Here is a 14,200-nt window from a genome sequence, read left to right as displayed (position 1 = left end):
AATAGTTTAATATGGTGATTGAATCTTTGACTCTTTTGTGCAATGTTTTGTCTCTAACTAGAGAATCAACTTCCCAGTGGAACCAGGTGTGCCTGGTGCTTCTCTGTGTGGTCCATGTTGTTCATTGCAGTTACGTCTACATAGACTCGCGACGGTTGTTGAGTCTAATTACCATGGTTCATTTGTAGACAAGTGAGATGAAAGGCAGGCCATGGAGATGAGGAGGGGCAGTCCTCAGCATGTTTCAAAACACTGATAAAACATTGGACTTTGGAATGAAAGTAGGGAGAAGAGAGAAGAAGGCTTAGGTATCAGGTTTCTGAAATGCCTTTTTATGTCCTATCTGCTTTTCATTTCTCTCTAAAATTGACAGTATGGGAACTAGAAGCTAACTCCGGGCCAAGATGACTCTCAAGTGATTTTCTTTTCCCCTGGTCAGTACTGAGCCCACTTGCAGTGTCCTTCCACGCTTTGGCCTGTTGAGAGCCACTACCCTCCAGCATGGACACGGAGGTGATGTAGACCCCATCCTACCAAGAATGTCTTCCCTCCTTACTCTCCAGAGGTCTTTCCTAGGAATTCATGAAACCAGCCAAGCAAGAAGGGGTCAAAAAAGTTATCAGCACTTAGCTTTTTTTTTTTTTTTTTTTTTTTTTTTTTTAAGTAATCTCTACACCCAGCGTGGGGCTTGAACTCACAAACCTGAGATCAAGAGCCACATGCTCTTCTCTCTGAGCCAGCCAGGCACCCCAGCACTTAGCTTTTAATATAGTACAGTATATATCTTATCAGTGATTCTTTCTTAAAAAGTATTAAAATATTGGTATTCTCCTGTTCCAGTACAAGCACTGTGATCATGTTCTTTTGTATTTGATCAGTGTTTTACTGTCTTACTGTCTTCTGTGTGATAACACAGTTGTTTTTAGAAAGATACAAAAGTATGGATAGGTGGTGGGGATGGAGCCCTTGCCTTTTGTGGTACTGCAGGCTTTTGTCCTCCAATGTAAGAATCTGGGGAGGGATTGATGTAGTCTAGAGGCTTCTGTGGATGTGATTAAGCTTGGAGTGTGGTGTGCCTTAATATGCCCCTGGTGTCTCAGAAGATCTTACCGACCCTCTCTGCCTGAGGAGTTCTGCCAGATAGGTTGCTGCCATCCCCATGTAGAACTGCATTTTGCTGAAGAAGCAGTATTATTCGTGCTATTTAGATACAGATGCAGGGCTGCTCAGCGGTACTACATTCTAGGTAGCATTATGGATTTAAGTCTGCCTTTGTGAGCTGCTAGCATGAGAACCTTACTTATTGTGTCTGTAGAAAAATTGACTGGAAGTTTAATGCTTAAACTTAATGGAACATTGCCAGTTTAAGGTGTGAAGACTGTTTTGACTAGAGGAAAAAGTACTGTCTTGTTTGTTGTCTTTAGGCTCCAGATCAGTTTGCTCTTAGTGATGGTCTCTGTTGACCTGGGACTGGATTCAGAACTTTTTTGACTTCAGTGAGAAACATAACCAAGGATAGAACTCTGGCAGGTCCTGGAATCCTCTGTCCTTGGATAGGATTGTTGAAACCAACTTGTCTCCCTCCCCAGCAGTTCCAGAGCTGTGTCCCTAAGGAGCAACTCTGTCCTTGAAGCAACACTTTTATGTTCCCTCTTAGACTCTTGATCCTGACATGAAACCAGCAAGTTTATTTTAACCCACTTTTATCTGTAGAAGTTCACTCTGTGTCCTGGGCGGTAGAGCTTGTTTCTCAGTGCCAGAATGGGAAGCCGGGCCTGTGTCTCCTCAAAATCAGGACTTGTGAACTTGATGTGTTTCTTTCATCCATTCAGCCAGCAGTTACGAAGGCTCCCTGTTACCAAGCATAGTGCTTAGCGCTGGAGACCCAGGGATGAATGGGACATAGAATCTATCCTCAGGGGGTGCCTGGGTAGTGCATTCGGTTGAGTGTCCGACTCTTGGTTTTGGCTGAGGACATGATCTCAGGGTTGTGGGAATGAGCCCCGCATTGGGCTCCGTGCTCAGTCAGAGTCAGCTTGTCCGCCTCTCTCTGCTCCTCCTCCTGCTTGCGCGCTCGCTCTCTCTCTCTCAAATTAAATAAATACATAAAATCTTAAAAAAAGGAATCTACCCTCAAGGAAAATCATGGTCGAGGGGAAGAGGCAGACAAGTAAAAAGTATGCCTGCACTAAATTAAGTACCTCAGAAATGCACACAGGCCCCATCTGTCACTGAGAAGAGGGTGATTGTCTCAGCCAAGAGAGCCCTTAGCCTTTCTTGAGTTTACTTGGCCCAAGCTGAGGCATTCCACACCTCAAATTCTGGAAGAATGTCTCTCCATTTTACAGAACTGCTTGACAGGATCAGGTAGTAATGAAGGTAGTAAAGGTTAGGTAGTATGAATGAAGGTAGTAAAGGTTAGGATTAGAAATCTCAGCAGAGTCGGCAGCAGTACAAGCCCTTCCTTGTTCTCGTTTGGAGAAGGGCTTTCTTTGCTTCAGGGAGTCCCAGCAGGTTCAGTAGTCACTAAACTCTCCTCTGATGGCTCCCAGTGTCATTTTCCCCTTTCTGTGCACCTTTGCAGTGAAACTGCTGGCCAAGCCTTTGTTGGCCCAGAACCTCTCACTCAAGACTCCTCAGAACAGTAGAGTCACACTTCCTAGGAGTCCCAGAACCGTACCTAAGCACTGTCGCATCCTCAGCACACACCAGATTTGTTCTTCCTGTTTCATCTATTCATGAACTGGATCACAGAAAAACTTCTGGGGGAGCCCTACAAGCCACAAATTTATAGGTCCCCATCCTGAAGGACACTCATTATTGCCTCTAGGGAATGAAATGGGGAAGGTCTCAGTTAACTTATATTGATAGGAAAGAACAGTGAGGCCAAATTAGATGCCCAGAGGATCCAGTTCTAGAAGTAGGTATCTTCACGGGAGGGCAGACAATGTGAAAGCTTCCTAGAACAGAAAAACGAAGACCATTATCCAGATATGTTGGGAGGATAGTACAGAGGCTTGATAGCAGGTTAGATTGCCTTTAGAGGAATAAACATTTTTTAAAAAGATTTTATTTGAGAGAGAGAGAGAGCATGAGCAAGGAAAGGGGCAGAAGGAGAGGGAGAGGCAGACTCCCTGCGAGCAGGGAGCCGGCTATAGGACTCGATCCCAGGAACCTGGGATCATGACCTGAGCCAAAGGCAGATGCTTAACCAACTAAGCCACCCAGGCGCCCCAGAGGAATAGATATTTTGATTCTGGTAGTTACAATTGACCCTTGAACAATGCAGGGTCAGGAGCACCTACCCCCAGCTCAAATCTGCATATAACTTTTGACTGTCCCCAAAAACTTAACTACTAATAGCCTTCTGTTGACCGGAAGCCTTACCAATAACATAAACAGTTGATTAAAACATACTTTGTATGTTACATGTATTCTTTTTTTTATTTTTTTAAGATTTTATTTATTTATTTGACAGAGAGAGAGACAGCCAGAGAGAGAGGGAACACAAGCAGGGAGAGTGGGAGAGGAAGAGGCAGGCTCCCAGCGGAGGAGCCTGTCCTGAGCTCACGCCCTGAGCTGAAGGCAGACGCTTAGCGACTGAGCCACCCAGGCGCCCCTGTTACATGTATTCTATACAATATTCTTATCATAAAATAAACAAGAGAAGAGAAAGTGTTATTAAGAAAATTGTAAGGAAAAGAAAATACATTGACAGTACTGGAGTGTATTTATAAAAAAAAACTGTGTATACGTGGACCCACAAAGTTGAAATCTGTGTTGTTCAGGGATCAACTGTATTTTACTTTTTGATAGTTTTGAGGGATTTTTAAGAGAAAAATTTAAGTAGGACCAAATTATAAACTCCTAACTTTTTTCTTATTAAGGTGTGGCCATAAATTTACATTTCTTTGATCTTGTAAAATATGAGTTTCCACGCAGCATTTTACGTGTTAAGATTTCGGATTCATCACCCAAAGTATCTTTTCTGTTGCCTTCCTCTTACATCAAGTTGGCCTGTTGGTTTATTGGGGTTATCTTAATCTTATGTTCATCTGAAACTCCTCCTGGCTGTTATTATTCCTAGATCAGGTTACCATTGGATTTGCTGAGAAATAAGCACTAAGAAATCAATAGTGCTTTTGTTTAAATTCTCTTAACAGGTACTTCTGAATGAGTTTTGCTATTGTCATTGTTTTATTTTATTTTATTTTATTTTAAAGATTTTTTATTTATTTGACAGAGAGAGAGACAGCCAGCGAGAGAGGGAACACAAGCAGGGGGAGTGGGAGAGGAAGAAGCAGGCTCCCAGCGGAGGAGCCTGATGTGGGGCTCGATCCCAGAACGCTGGGATCACGCCCTGAGCCGAAGGCAGACGCTTTACGACTGAGCCACCCAGGCGCCCCTACTATTGTCATTGTTTTAGATGATTGTCAAGATAGCAGAGAGCTGTGAATTATTATTACTTGATAATTCATGTTTGTTCGGTGCACTTGATGTTAGGCTGGGTTTAGGGCTCCTGAGGACCTTTAGCACTTCGTTTTCTTCTGTTCTTGTGGTTTTTATTGCCACCTCCATGACTCAGATTTTAGATTTTCTTTTTCCCTGCCTCCTCTTTGTTAGTTTGGTACTTTTAGCTCTCAGTGTTCTCTGAGGTACTCACCTGCATTTCTGCCAGCGTCCTCAAGGTCAGGCCATCCGTCAACTCTGATCATTTAACAGGACCATTCCTCATGATCTGACTATCTAGTTTCTTAGGTACATGAGTATTGATTTTTTTATTCAAGTATAATTAACAATACAGTGTTACATTAGTTTCAGGTGTGTACAATAAAATGGTTCAACAATTCTACACATTACGCAGTGCTCACCATGGTAAGTGTTCTCTTGATCCTCTTTATCTGTTTCACCCCTCCCCCCACCACCTCCTCACTGGTGACCCCTCTGTCCCCTGTTTTCAAGAGTCTGGTTTTTTTGTCTGTCTCTTTTTTCCTTGTTCGTTTATTTAGTTTCTTAAATTCCACGTATGATTGAAGTCATATGGTATTTGTCTTTCTCTGTTTGACTTCTTTCACTTAGCATAATATCCTCTAGGTCTATCATCCGTGTTGCAAATGGCAAGATCTCATTCGATTTTATTGCTGAGTAATATTCCTCTGTGTGTGTGTGTGTAGAGTATTGATTTTTGGCTGCCTTCTGTACACACCCGTGCTTAGCAGCCTCCAGCTTTCTTATGTCCCCTCTGTCTGCACTCGAAGAAATGTTATTCCTCTTGCACGGTGCACTTCACGTTCGGTGAAAGGGGTCTTCACTGACTTGTCAGATGAACCTGGGCAGTTGGGAAGCTGGCCCCTAGTTCCTCATCCTTTGCTCATTTATAGCACATGAGTCACTACGCTGACCAAAGGTCAGCTGTAATATTTGTAGATCCGTTGATGCCAGTCAAAGTGGTATTGTAATTACCTAACTTAATAATGTACAAATAAACCGTAATGAGCAAAGAGAATTGTTCTATGAAAACTAAGGTGAATGCTTTGGAAAGGCTAGTTAGGTAAAAAAGGAAATGAAATTGAATCAGGTTTGGGCAAGATAACTGTAGAAGACTAGAGATGGAGGCTCCTAAAAATCTAGGAGTCCGTATTTACTGCTTCACGGGGGTCTGAATTCTCCCTGTGCTTAGAGAAACTAATGCATATGGCTTTGATGCAGGAAAAGTGGCATAGCCCCAAGTCTTCCTAATTTTTGCTAGCTGTGTAGCTTTTCGACATCGTAAGGCACATAGCATTGGTCTCTGTTGTCGTTCTGTTCCCCAGTGGTGGCCCTGCCTGTAAGCAGACTCTCGTGTCCAGTCTAACTGCCCTCACCTGTTGGCTGGCAGAGGTGTTTCCTTTTGTAGATTTCTGCAGAAAGACTCATGGGAGCAGTGTTTCCCATGCTGTCCCTCTGGGTTAGCAGCCCCCTGGGTACCGCTCTTGGCTTGCACTTCCTGTCTTTGGGAATTGTGTAGGCACTGCGTCTTTTCCTGCTAGCCCTGAATTTTACTGTGGGAATTTTCAAGAGTTTGCCCCCTCTTTTATGTGATTTGATCTTCTTGCCTGGTTGCAGAAATGCAGAAATCTTACCCTCAGGGTCTGTCTTGGCACCAACTGTTCTGGGCCAGTTTTTCCTGGGATACAGTGTGCCCTCTCAGTATGTGGATAGTTTTGTTTCAGAAACATCTTGAAGTAGATCTTCATGGAATGTTTATGAGCAACTCTACCTGTTCGTTTGCCTCAGTTACAGTTCTCCTTTCTGCATGTGCTGCTGGCCTTGGCTGTCCTCTGTAACTCCTGTTCGCTCTCTACTCCGTTGACCCCTTTCCCATTTCATTTTATGCGCTGCTATTCCATGTCCCTCCGTTTTGTTCCTTACCATGCTTTCTGCAGCGGCTCTTCTCCGTTTTGTTCCTTTTTTGTTTCACCCTCATTTCGGTTCGTTTTTTCCTTCCACTTCTTCCCTGAGCCATGCTAGTCGAAGCCTTCTCTTCTCCCTGTCGTCTCCCTACCTGTCCCATGAGCACTTGCTCTTCTGCTCTGAGCTCTTGCTTCACGGTTTTCTTTTTTCCGTTTTGCAAAAGATTTTATTGCCATTCATCTGCTCTGTAGCAGCGTTTTCCAGGGCATAGTCTTAGTCTGCCTTTTGGTTTTCCAGTCTCTTCCCTATTTTTTTCTTGTTGTATCTTTGTATATATCCTGTGCAGATTTCATTTTGATAACGCCTCTGTAAGTAGGTGAGTTTTTCAGGGATTAGCTATTTGCAGGATGCTTGCGTAGAAGAGGTGCCAAGTCTGCGTTCCACACTGGCTGCAGCCGTTCTCATGATTTAGGGTTCTAGGTGAGTTCACTTACCTAGAGATAGGCATCTCCAGCCAGCAGAGATAGGCATCTGTGAGCTTTTTCACGATGCAGACGCTGCCACAGAGTTGAACGCTGTGAGGCGAATATAGCTGGTTTGTGTGGTTTCCCAAGTAGTTCCAGCTCCAGGTCGGCGGAAGTTCCTGCCTCTCAAAACAAGGAATCTGTTTGGTCCCAAAGAGCGTGTCCTTTACTTACAGGAAGTCTACTTCGGCAGGTCTTTCTCTCCAGCTCCTGTGTCCCCTCTCCATAGTATACTTTCTTCTTTTCTTTCTCTAAAGGAAAGGAACCTTGTTTGAGCTCCCTGCTTTTGACAGCTTTTCCAGCTGTTTTAGAGCCTGGAATTTTGGTTGTCTTCCAGTTTTGTTGAAAATGGAGTTTGCATTTTTACTTATTTCTCCTTTTTGCACTTAAAACACATCTTGACTAGCATTTTAAAATTATGATTTCATGATGCAGTGTTCAAATCAGAAATCTTAACTGACAATTTCTATTAACCAGTGGCTGGTTCCCATCCATCCAGCCTCCACCACCACACTGCCATCCACCTTCTAAGCACCTACAGCCCCAGGAATGCTACTCAGACTTAAGAAAAGCCTTTTCATTTAGTCAGCATGCCTCCTCCTCACTGGCCAGTGTTCTAGGCCTTGGGGATAGAGCATGGAAGAATTCATACGAGATCTCTGACACACCAAAGGCAAGTCTTAAAATGATTCCATATGGACTAGGGGTATGGGGTGAACAGGGTGGAAGACACAGTTTGGGATTTTGAGGTGTCACGGTGGGAAGGGTGTAGAACATGAGCTCTGGAGTCGGACAGACCTACACTCGGTGCTCTGTTCTGCTACCGATACATGTGACATCAGAAGAGTTGATTGACTTTTCCATATTTCACTTTCCTCATATACAAAGTGAAGTTTATATTACCTCCCTGGGGTTATATTACCTACCATCGGTATTGGAAAATTAAAATAAGTTACGTATGAAGTGCTCATCATAGTACTACTTCCCCCATGAAGAAGGGGCTCATTAAACAAAAGGAATAAAATACTAGGAGTACTGGTAAATTTCATGGAACGCAAGTTTACCGTCTTCATTCTGAAGTGTACGGTTGATTAGTGTTAAGCACATTCACGTGGTTGTGCAGCCCTTCTCCAGAATTCTTCATCTTGCACAACTGAAACTCTGTTTCCATTAAACAAGTCCCCATCCCCACCTCCCCTTAGCCCTAACAACCACCATTCTACTCTCTGCCTCTGGTTTTGGCTACTAGGTACTTCACATAAGGAAGTCACGCGGTATCTGTCCTTCTGTCTCTGGCTTATTTCACTTAGCTTAATGTCTTCAGGGTTCCGATACCAGGTGTCTGAGTTTTCTTCCTTTTTATGACCGAATAATATTCCTTGTACGCATACGTCACATTTATGCTTTTATCCATCAGGCACTTGGGTTGCTCCTGCCTTTTGGTTATTCTGTGGATAATGCTGCTATGAAGATAGGTGTACAAGTATCTTTCGGAGTCCTTGGTTTTAATTCTTCTGAGTATATGCCCAGTGGTGGAATTGTTTGATTATATGGCTATTCTTTTTCTTTTTTTTTTTTTTTTTAATGTTTTGAGGAACCACCATACTGGGTTCAGAGGCTGATTTCTTGATAGGGAAGTATAAACGGTGTAGTTCCCCAAGAATAATTTTAAGATCTTGTTCAACATTTTGTTAATTATCTGAGTATGAGCATTTTGCCATTAGATCTCCATTTGTATTTAAGTAATAAAATAACTCCTATTGTATAAAATTTAAGAATGCTGCATGAGTGTGTCTATGTAGATAGAAAAGTGATTTGTAAAGCTCAGTGTAGGCATATATACTTTGTGTTTAAACATATGCTTTTTAAAAATTTTATTTATTTATTTATTTATGTATTTAGAGAGAGAGCATGCAGTGGGGAGGGAGGGAGAGAGAGAGAGAGAATCTCAAGCAGACTCCCTGCTGAGCGTGGAGCCTGACGGGGCTGGATCTCACCACCCTGAGATCATGACCTGAGCTGAAGTCGAGAATTAGATGGTTAAGCAGTTGAGCCACGCAGGTGCCCCAAAATATATGCTTTTATTACACTTCCTCTCTGAGACCAGAAGAAATAACTCTAGTTACATCTGTTACTGCATTCCCTCTACTTGTAAACTGTGGGCAAAATACTGAGAACTGATGTGCCAGAGAACGTTGTGTCAAAAATACACATGCACAAGCACACAGACACATCTTTAGTCTTGCCTCTTTGTTGCCTACAGAGTCAGTTGACCCTCGGATCTTCCACGGTCCAGTCTAGACACAAGACCAGTGTGTCTCAACTGGGGACGATTTTGCCAGGAGACATTTGACCATGTCTGGAAGCATTTTGGTTGTCACAGCTGGAGAGGTGCTACTGGAATGTAGCGAGCAGAGCCCGGGAGTGCTGCCAAACATGCTACAATGCACAGGACGGTCCCCCCACAACAGAAAATTGTCCAGCCCCAAATAGCAGTTGTGCCCAGACTTTAGGCCCAAACTGCCTTGTCAGCATTGTCTCTAGCCTCCTGATAAATCTGCCATTCCAGCCAGATCCAGGTGCGCCTCATACCCAACAGCAGTTGAATTGCTTCCTCCACTGCCTTTCACCTGACATCCTTCTCCGATGTCAGAGCCCAGCGCAGTCCTCCCACCATCTTAGTGAACCTCTCTGGTCTCTAACCACTGCCCTCTTCCTTCTCAGACTGCTAATTTGGCGCTTAATTAACAATGTAAGGTGATAGGGGCGCCTGGGTGGCTCAGTCGTTAAGCATCTGCCTTCGGCTCAGGGCGTGATCCCAGAGTCCTGGGATCGAGCCCCACATCAGGCTCTCCTGCTGGGACCCTGCTTCTTCCTCTCCTACTCCCCTTGCCTGTGTTCTCTCTCACTGGCTGTCTCTCTCTCCATCAAATAAATAAAATCTTTTAAAAAAACCAAAAAGACAAAAAAAACCCAACAATGTAAGGTGATAATCTGTGATCTTTCCAGCATGACTGAAAGCACCTTGAAGGCCATGTTGATATGATTTGATTTGAAAGAGGAAGCCCCACCCCCCCATTATGGACCCCAGCGGGCACCTCTTACCTGACCCTCTGGGGGTTTCCATGGCAGCCTTCCCGCTACCGTGGGGCACAGTGGTTGAGTCAGCACCACGGCTCCACTGGCACAGCAGTCAAGCACACCGAGATTCACCTTTGTTGGGAGTACTGGCTAGGTGGAGCCCGAGCCCAGGTGTGAGCCTGGTCCCCAGGCGAGTATTCATGCTGAGCCTGGGTTCTTATTTGAGCTCTAAGAAAGGGATGAGGACAAATACAAAGGAACGGGCCCATTGTGCCTCCAGCGGAGCCCAGACTGGGTCTTAATCTTAGGAAGCCTGGAGACATCCCTCTGGGCAGGGATTGTTCTGGCACAGCTGGACTGACGGAATGCATCAGTGATGATGATGACAATGATGATGATGATACTAGTAATGAAAGCCATCCTAATTCATTTAGAACCTGTTGTGGGACCAACCCCAAGCCAGGTGTTTGATACAGGACATTCAGTCCTCACCACAATTCTGGAGAACTGAAAGGATAATTTGCCCAAGATCACCCTGCTAACAGAGAGCAGAGCTGAAATTTAAACAAGGTCTGTCTGACTTCAGAGTCTGTGCCCTCAGCCACCACCTCCCTGCCTTGAGTGTGGCCAGGCAGTTCGGCAGGTATCACTGCTCATGGAAGACATTCGTGTTAGGGAATGCCAGGACGTGGGGGCCATCCGTGTGGGCTCACTTGAGAGGTGGGTGACACAGGGGCTCAGGCATCTGCTGGGAATCAGGAGCTGGTGTCAGGTCCAACTGCCGGGCTGGTGCCAAAAAGGCCGTGAGGTCTCCGTCCAGGCCACACCCCAGCTACCGCAGGGTGTTCTAACCCTTCTTTCTTTTGCTTCCCTTTTAGGTGCACTACATCCTTCAGGAGGTGGTGATGGGTGGGATGGTGTTGGAAACCAACATGAATGAAATCGTGGCTCAAATTGAAGCCCAAAACAGGCTGGAGAAATCTGAGGTGAGTGCACATCTGTACTTTGCCCCAGCAGGTTCCAAGAGACTGGGGCAGAAGGAAAATGGATACATGTGTTGGTTTATGTTGCTGTGGAACCTTCAGGATGTTTATGCTCCTCTTTCTTCCTTGAGTCCACCAAAACCAATTGATTGAAGGCCAGCGCTGAAAATTAAACATGTAAAAATTAAGGCTAAGAGTATGAACGGGAAAGTCAGATGGCACAGGAAGACAGACAGCTCCGGGCTTGGAGGATTATGGCCCATGTTTGTGGGTTGTCATTCCTCTTTTCAAAGCTGCACGTTCCCTGGAGGGAGCCAGAATGCCCTTCTCTGGTCCCAGCGTGGTGTCCTGGTACTACGGCGGTCCCATCTCCCAGCGGCCATTTCTCATGGTGTCTTTCAGAACCTCAGAGTTGTCAGCTGCCTTATTTCCAGTTAGCCTTCTGCTCAGCTGCAGTAGAGTTTGGGCTGGGTTTGCAAATAACAAACCCCAGCCCATCCCCACATAGTGCTCACAGTAGGGGCACCTGGCTGGCTCAGTCGGTGGGGCGTGCAACTCTTGATCTTGGGGTTGTGATTTCAAGCCCCACGTTGGGCATAGAGATTACTTAAAAAAAAAAAAAGGACCCTCAGTAAAATCTGCCCTACCCCTCCGAGGTCTCTCCATTGCCTCCATCAGCCTTCACATGTGGCAGAAATAGCAGAATAAGTTACCTCTTTAATGAGCTGAGCGTCTTAAAGAGCTTCGTTGCTTCTTGTAACAACTTGATCTTGCAAAACCAGGAATTCCTCTGTCTATGAGGACTGGCGGTCCTGCTGAAGAAGCTTTTCTGGACTGCAGCTAGAGTGGCACGACAGTTTTTTAGGGAGGCAGGCTGGGAAGTTTCCAGGAATAGTAAGTGAGTCAGAGGCAAGGGGGTTGGAAAGCGGACGAATGGAGACGTGCTGGGCGAGAGTGGAACTGAGTTGGTCTCCTGAAAGGAGTCAGTAAGGAGCAAATGGTTCTGAGAGTCTTGTCGGCTTCTCCCCTTCTCTGCGCACTGCGGGTGAGCCACAGGGGAGCGCCGCCTGTGGACGCCTTCCTCTGTGTTTGTTACCAGCCCTTCCGTCACTGTGGGTACTTCAGACCCATGTCCTTCCTCCCATCTTGCTGCCACATGACATTTCCAAAGCCAGCTCTTTCCCATCTCCTGGTGTTAGTTGGCAAGCAGTTGCCCTAAGCTTTGACTTTCCTTTTCCTTGTAAGAATTTCCCTGTGATTGTACTTGTCTCTTAAGAGTCAGTCTCTTTAGGAAAGGGTTTTGTCTTGGAGCCTGAAAAGTGCCCCCAATACTATGACTTGGTTGAAACATCTCAGGTTATTGTAGCAAGCATTTATTAAGCACCTGCGGTGTGCCGGGCACCTTTAGGTACTGGGGCCCAACACTGCATAAGCCACAGCCCCTTTGGGAGCACAGAGTGCAGGTCCCTCCCCCACGGCTCCCGTCAACCTCAAGATCGTCATATGTTGGCCACCTTTGAGGAATAAGGAGGAAAAACCAAAACGTGCGTCGTGTGTGCTCAGTGGGGACACTTTCCAGGTCTCCGTCACTTGTGTTTCTAAGCATTAGGCAGATGACACTGAGCATGTGTCTCATGCCCCTTCCCGTTTCTCCTCAGGGTGGCCTTTCGGCAGCTCCTGCCCGGGCCGTGTCTGCTGTGAAAAACATCAATCTGCCGGAGATTCCTCGGAACATCAACATTGGTGATCTCAACATCAAAGTCCCCAACCTGTCCCAGTTCGTCTGAGGGGCCACAGCTACTGAACTGCAGTCCTTGAAGCAAGCCAAGCCAGTGCTGCCACAGAGCCCACTCTGAGCCTTAGAAGGGTCGGGCCCCGGGCCCTGCCCTCTGCTGCCGTGGAGTCGGAGGTGGGGGGGCGTCCCAGGTTCACATGTGCCGCCTGCCGGCCTCTGATACATGTGGCCATTGCAGATGTGGGGGGGGCCCCCCGGCTTCCTCTGTGGGGATCCACGTGCCCGAGCCACTCGTACCTTTACCTCCCGCATGTAGCCACTCCCAGGGACCGGGCACTGTCTGGGGGCCCACCTGCTTCCTAGAACCCACCACTAGGACATTCTCTGACTAGTCTTCATCCTTAGCACCGCGAGGCTTCTGAGGTCCCATAGTATTCACTCTTGCTGACAAGGTGCCATAGCTAGAACAGGGCTGACCCTTCAGAGTAGGGTATGTGGTGAGTGGCAAACAGGGACAGGGTTTGATGAGAACCAGACTTGCCCCCTGGCTCAACTAGGCTTGTCATGCCCAGAGTCCTTTTGTACAGGCAAGTTTTCTGGTTCCCACCGCCTATGGAGTACGTTTCCCTCACTGCCACAGTCCTAGCTCTGTTCTCACAGGACACGATCCAGATCATGAACCTGGTGCATGCTGGTAGGGAGAGCACCCCCTTCCCCACAGCCATTTCTCCAGCACAGCCACAAGGTCCCTCAGCAAAGGGCAGAGGCCCCGTGTCTGTGGAAGGCAACGCCGACAACATGTGGAATATCTCAGAGTTATGGCTCTTCCCAGGTGTAAATACATTCTTCTCACGAGGAGCAGACGGGTCAGTTGCTGTGTTATGAATGATGAGTTTTCTCCATACAGGAAAGCCACTGCCGTCTGCACCCACTTGTGGAACAGGAGAGCCTGAGCTGGGATCACTCGTTCTAGAACTGGCACTGGGAAGGTTGGGGACACCGGAAGTGTGCTGGCCAAGACCAGTGGCAGCGCAGCGTCTTCTCCCTGGGGTGGGAGGAGTCCCTCCCTGAGCTCTGCTGATAGGCCCGCGTTCTTCCTCCCCCAGGTGACATCCTCCCACAGCTGTCTTTGGAAAGCTGTAGATTTTTACGTGTGATGAGAATCTTTCTTTTTGTGGTTAACTTAGAGCTCAGACTGCACCTTAGAGTAGTGCCTCTTCCTGTACTGCCTCAGGGGCCAGGTCTTGGGACCTTAAGGAGCTCACTGCGTCATCACAGCAAAGTCTCCCAGCCTGGGGGTTTCTCGGGCCTGCTGGCCAGGGGCCCAGACTGTTCGCCCGAGTCTCCTGCTGCTGCTGCTGCTGCAGAGCCCGTCTGAGATGGCGCCCACAGGACCACCGTGCTTCTGTGCTTGGTGCCCACTGTTCGCTGCAGTCTCCTGTCCTCACTCTTTCAGGCCCTCGCTGATAGCCTCAGAGATGGGT

The 14,200-nt window shown here is 46.7% G+C and overlaps 1 protein-coding gene across 2 annotated transcripts in view; it reads left to right on the top strand.

Moving 5' to 3' along the window:
* The window catches only part of LOC103660187 (adaptor related protein complex 3 subunit sigma 2), a 47,207-nt gene extending 33,633 nt beyond the window's left edge, over positions 1-13,574 (top strand). For both annotated transcript variants that reach the window (XM_040642798.1, XM_008687784.2), the window contains exons 5-6: positions 10,877-10,984; positions 12,640-13,574. In XM_040642798.1, coding sequence (XP_040498732.1) covers positions 10,877-10,984; positions 12,640-12,768 — 237 coding nt within the window. In that variant the 3' untranslated portion in view covers positions 12,769-13,574. The remainder of the gene's footprint in view (positions 1-10,876; positions 10,985-12,639) is intronic.
* The last annotated feature ends 626 nt before the right edge of the window (positions 13,575-14,200 follow it).

The sequence above is a fragment of the Ursus maritimus genome, unplaced genomic scaffold (genome assembly GCF_017311325.1).
Source record: "Ursus maritimus isolate PB19 unplaced genomic scaffold, ASM1731132v1 scaffold_27, whole genome shotgun sequence".
Taxonomy (NCBI): domain Eukaryota; kingdom Metazoa; phylum Chordata; class Mammalia; order Carnivora; family Ursidae; genus Ursus; species Ursus maritimus.
The sequence above is the reverse complement of the archived record's forward strand: the minus strand, read 5'-3'. Positions and strand labels throughout refer to the sequence as shown.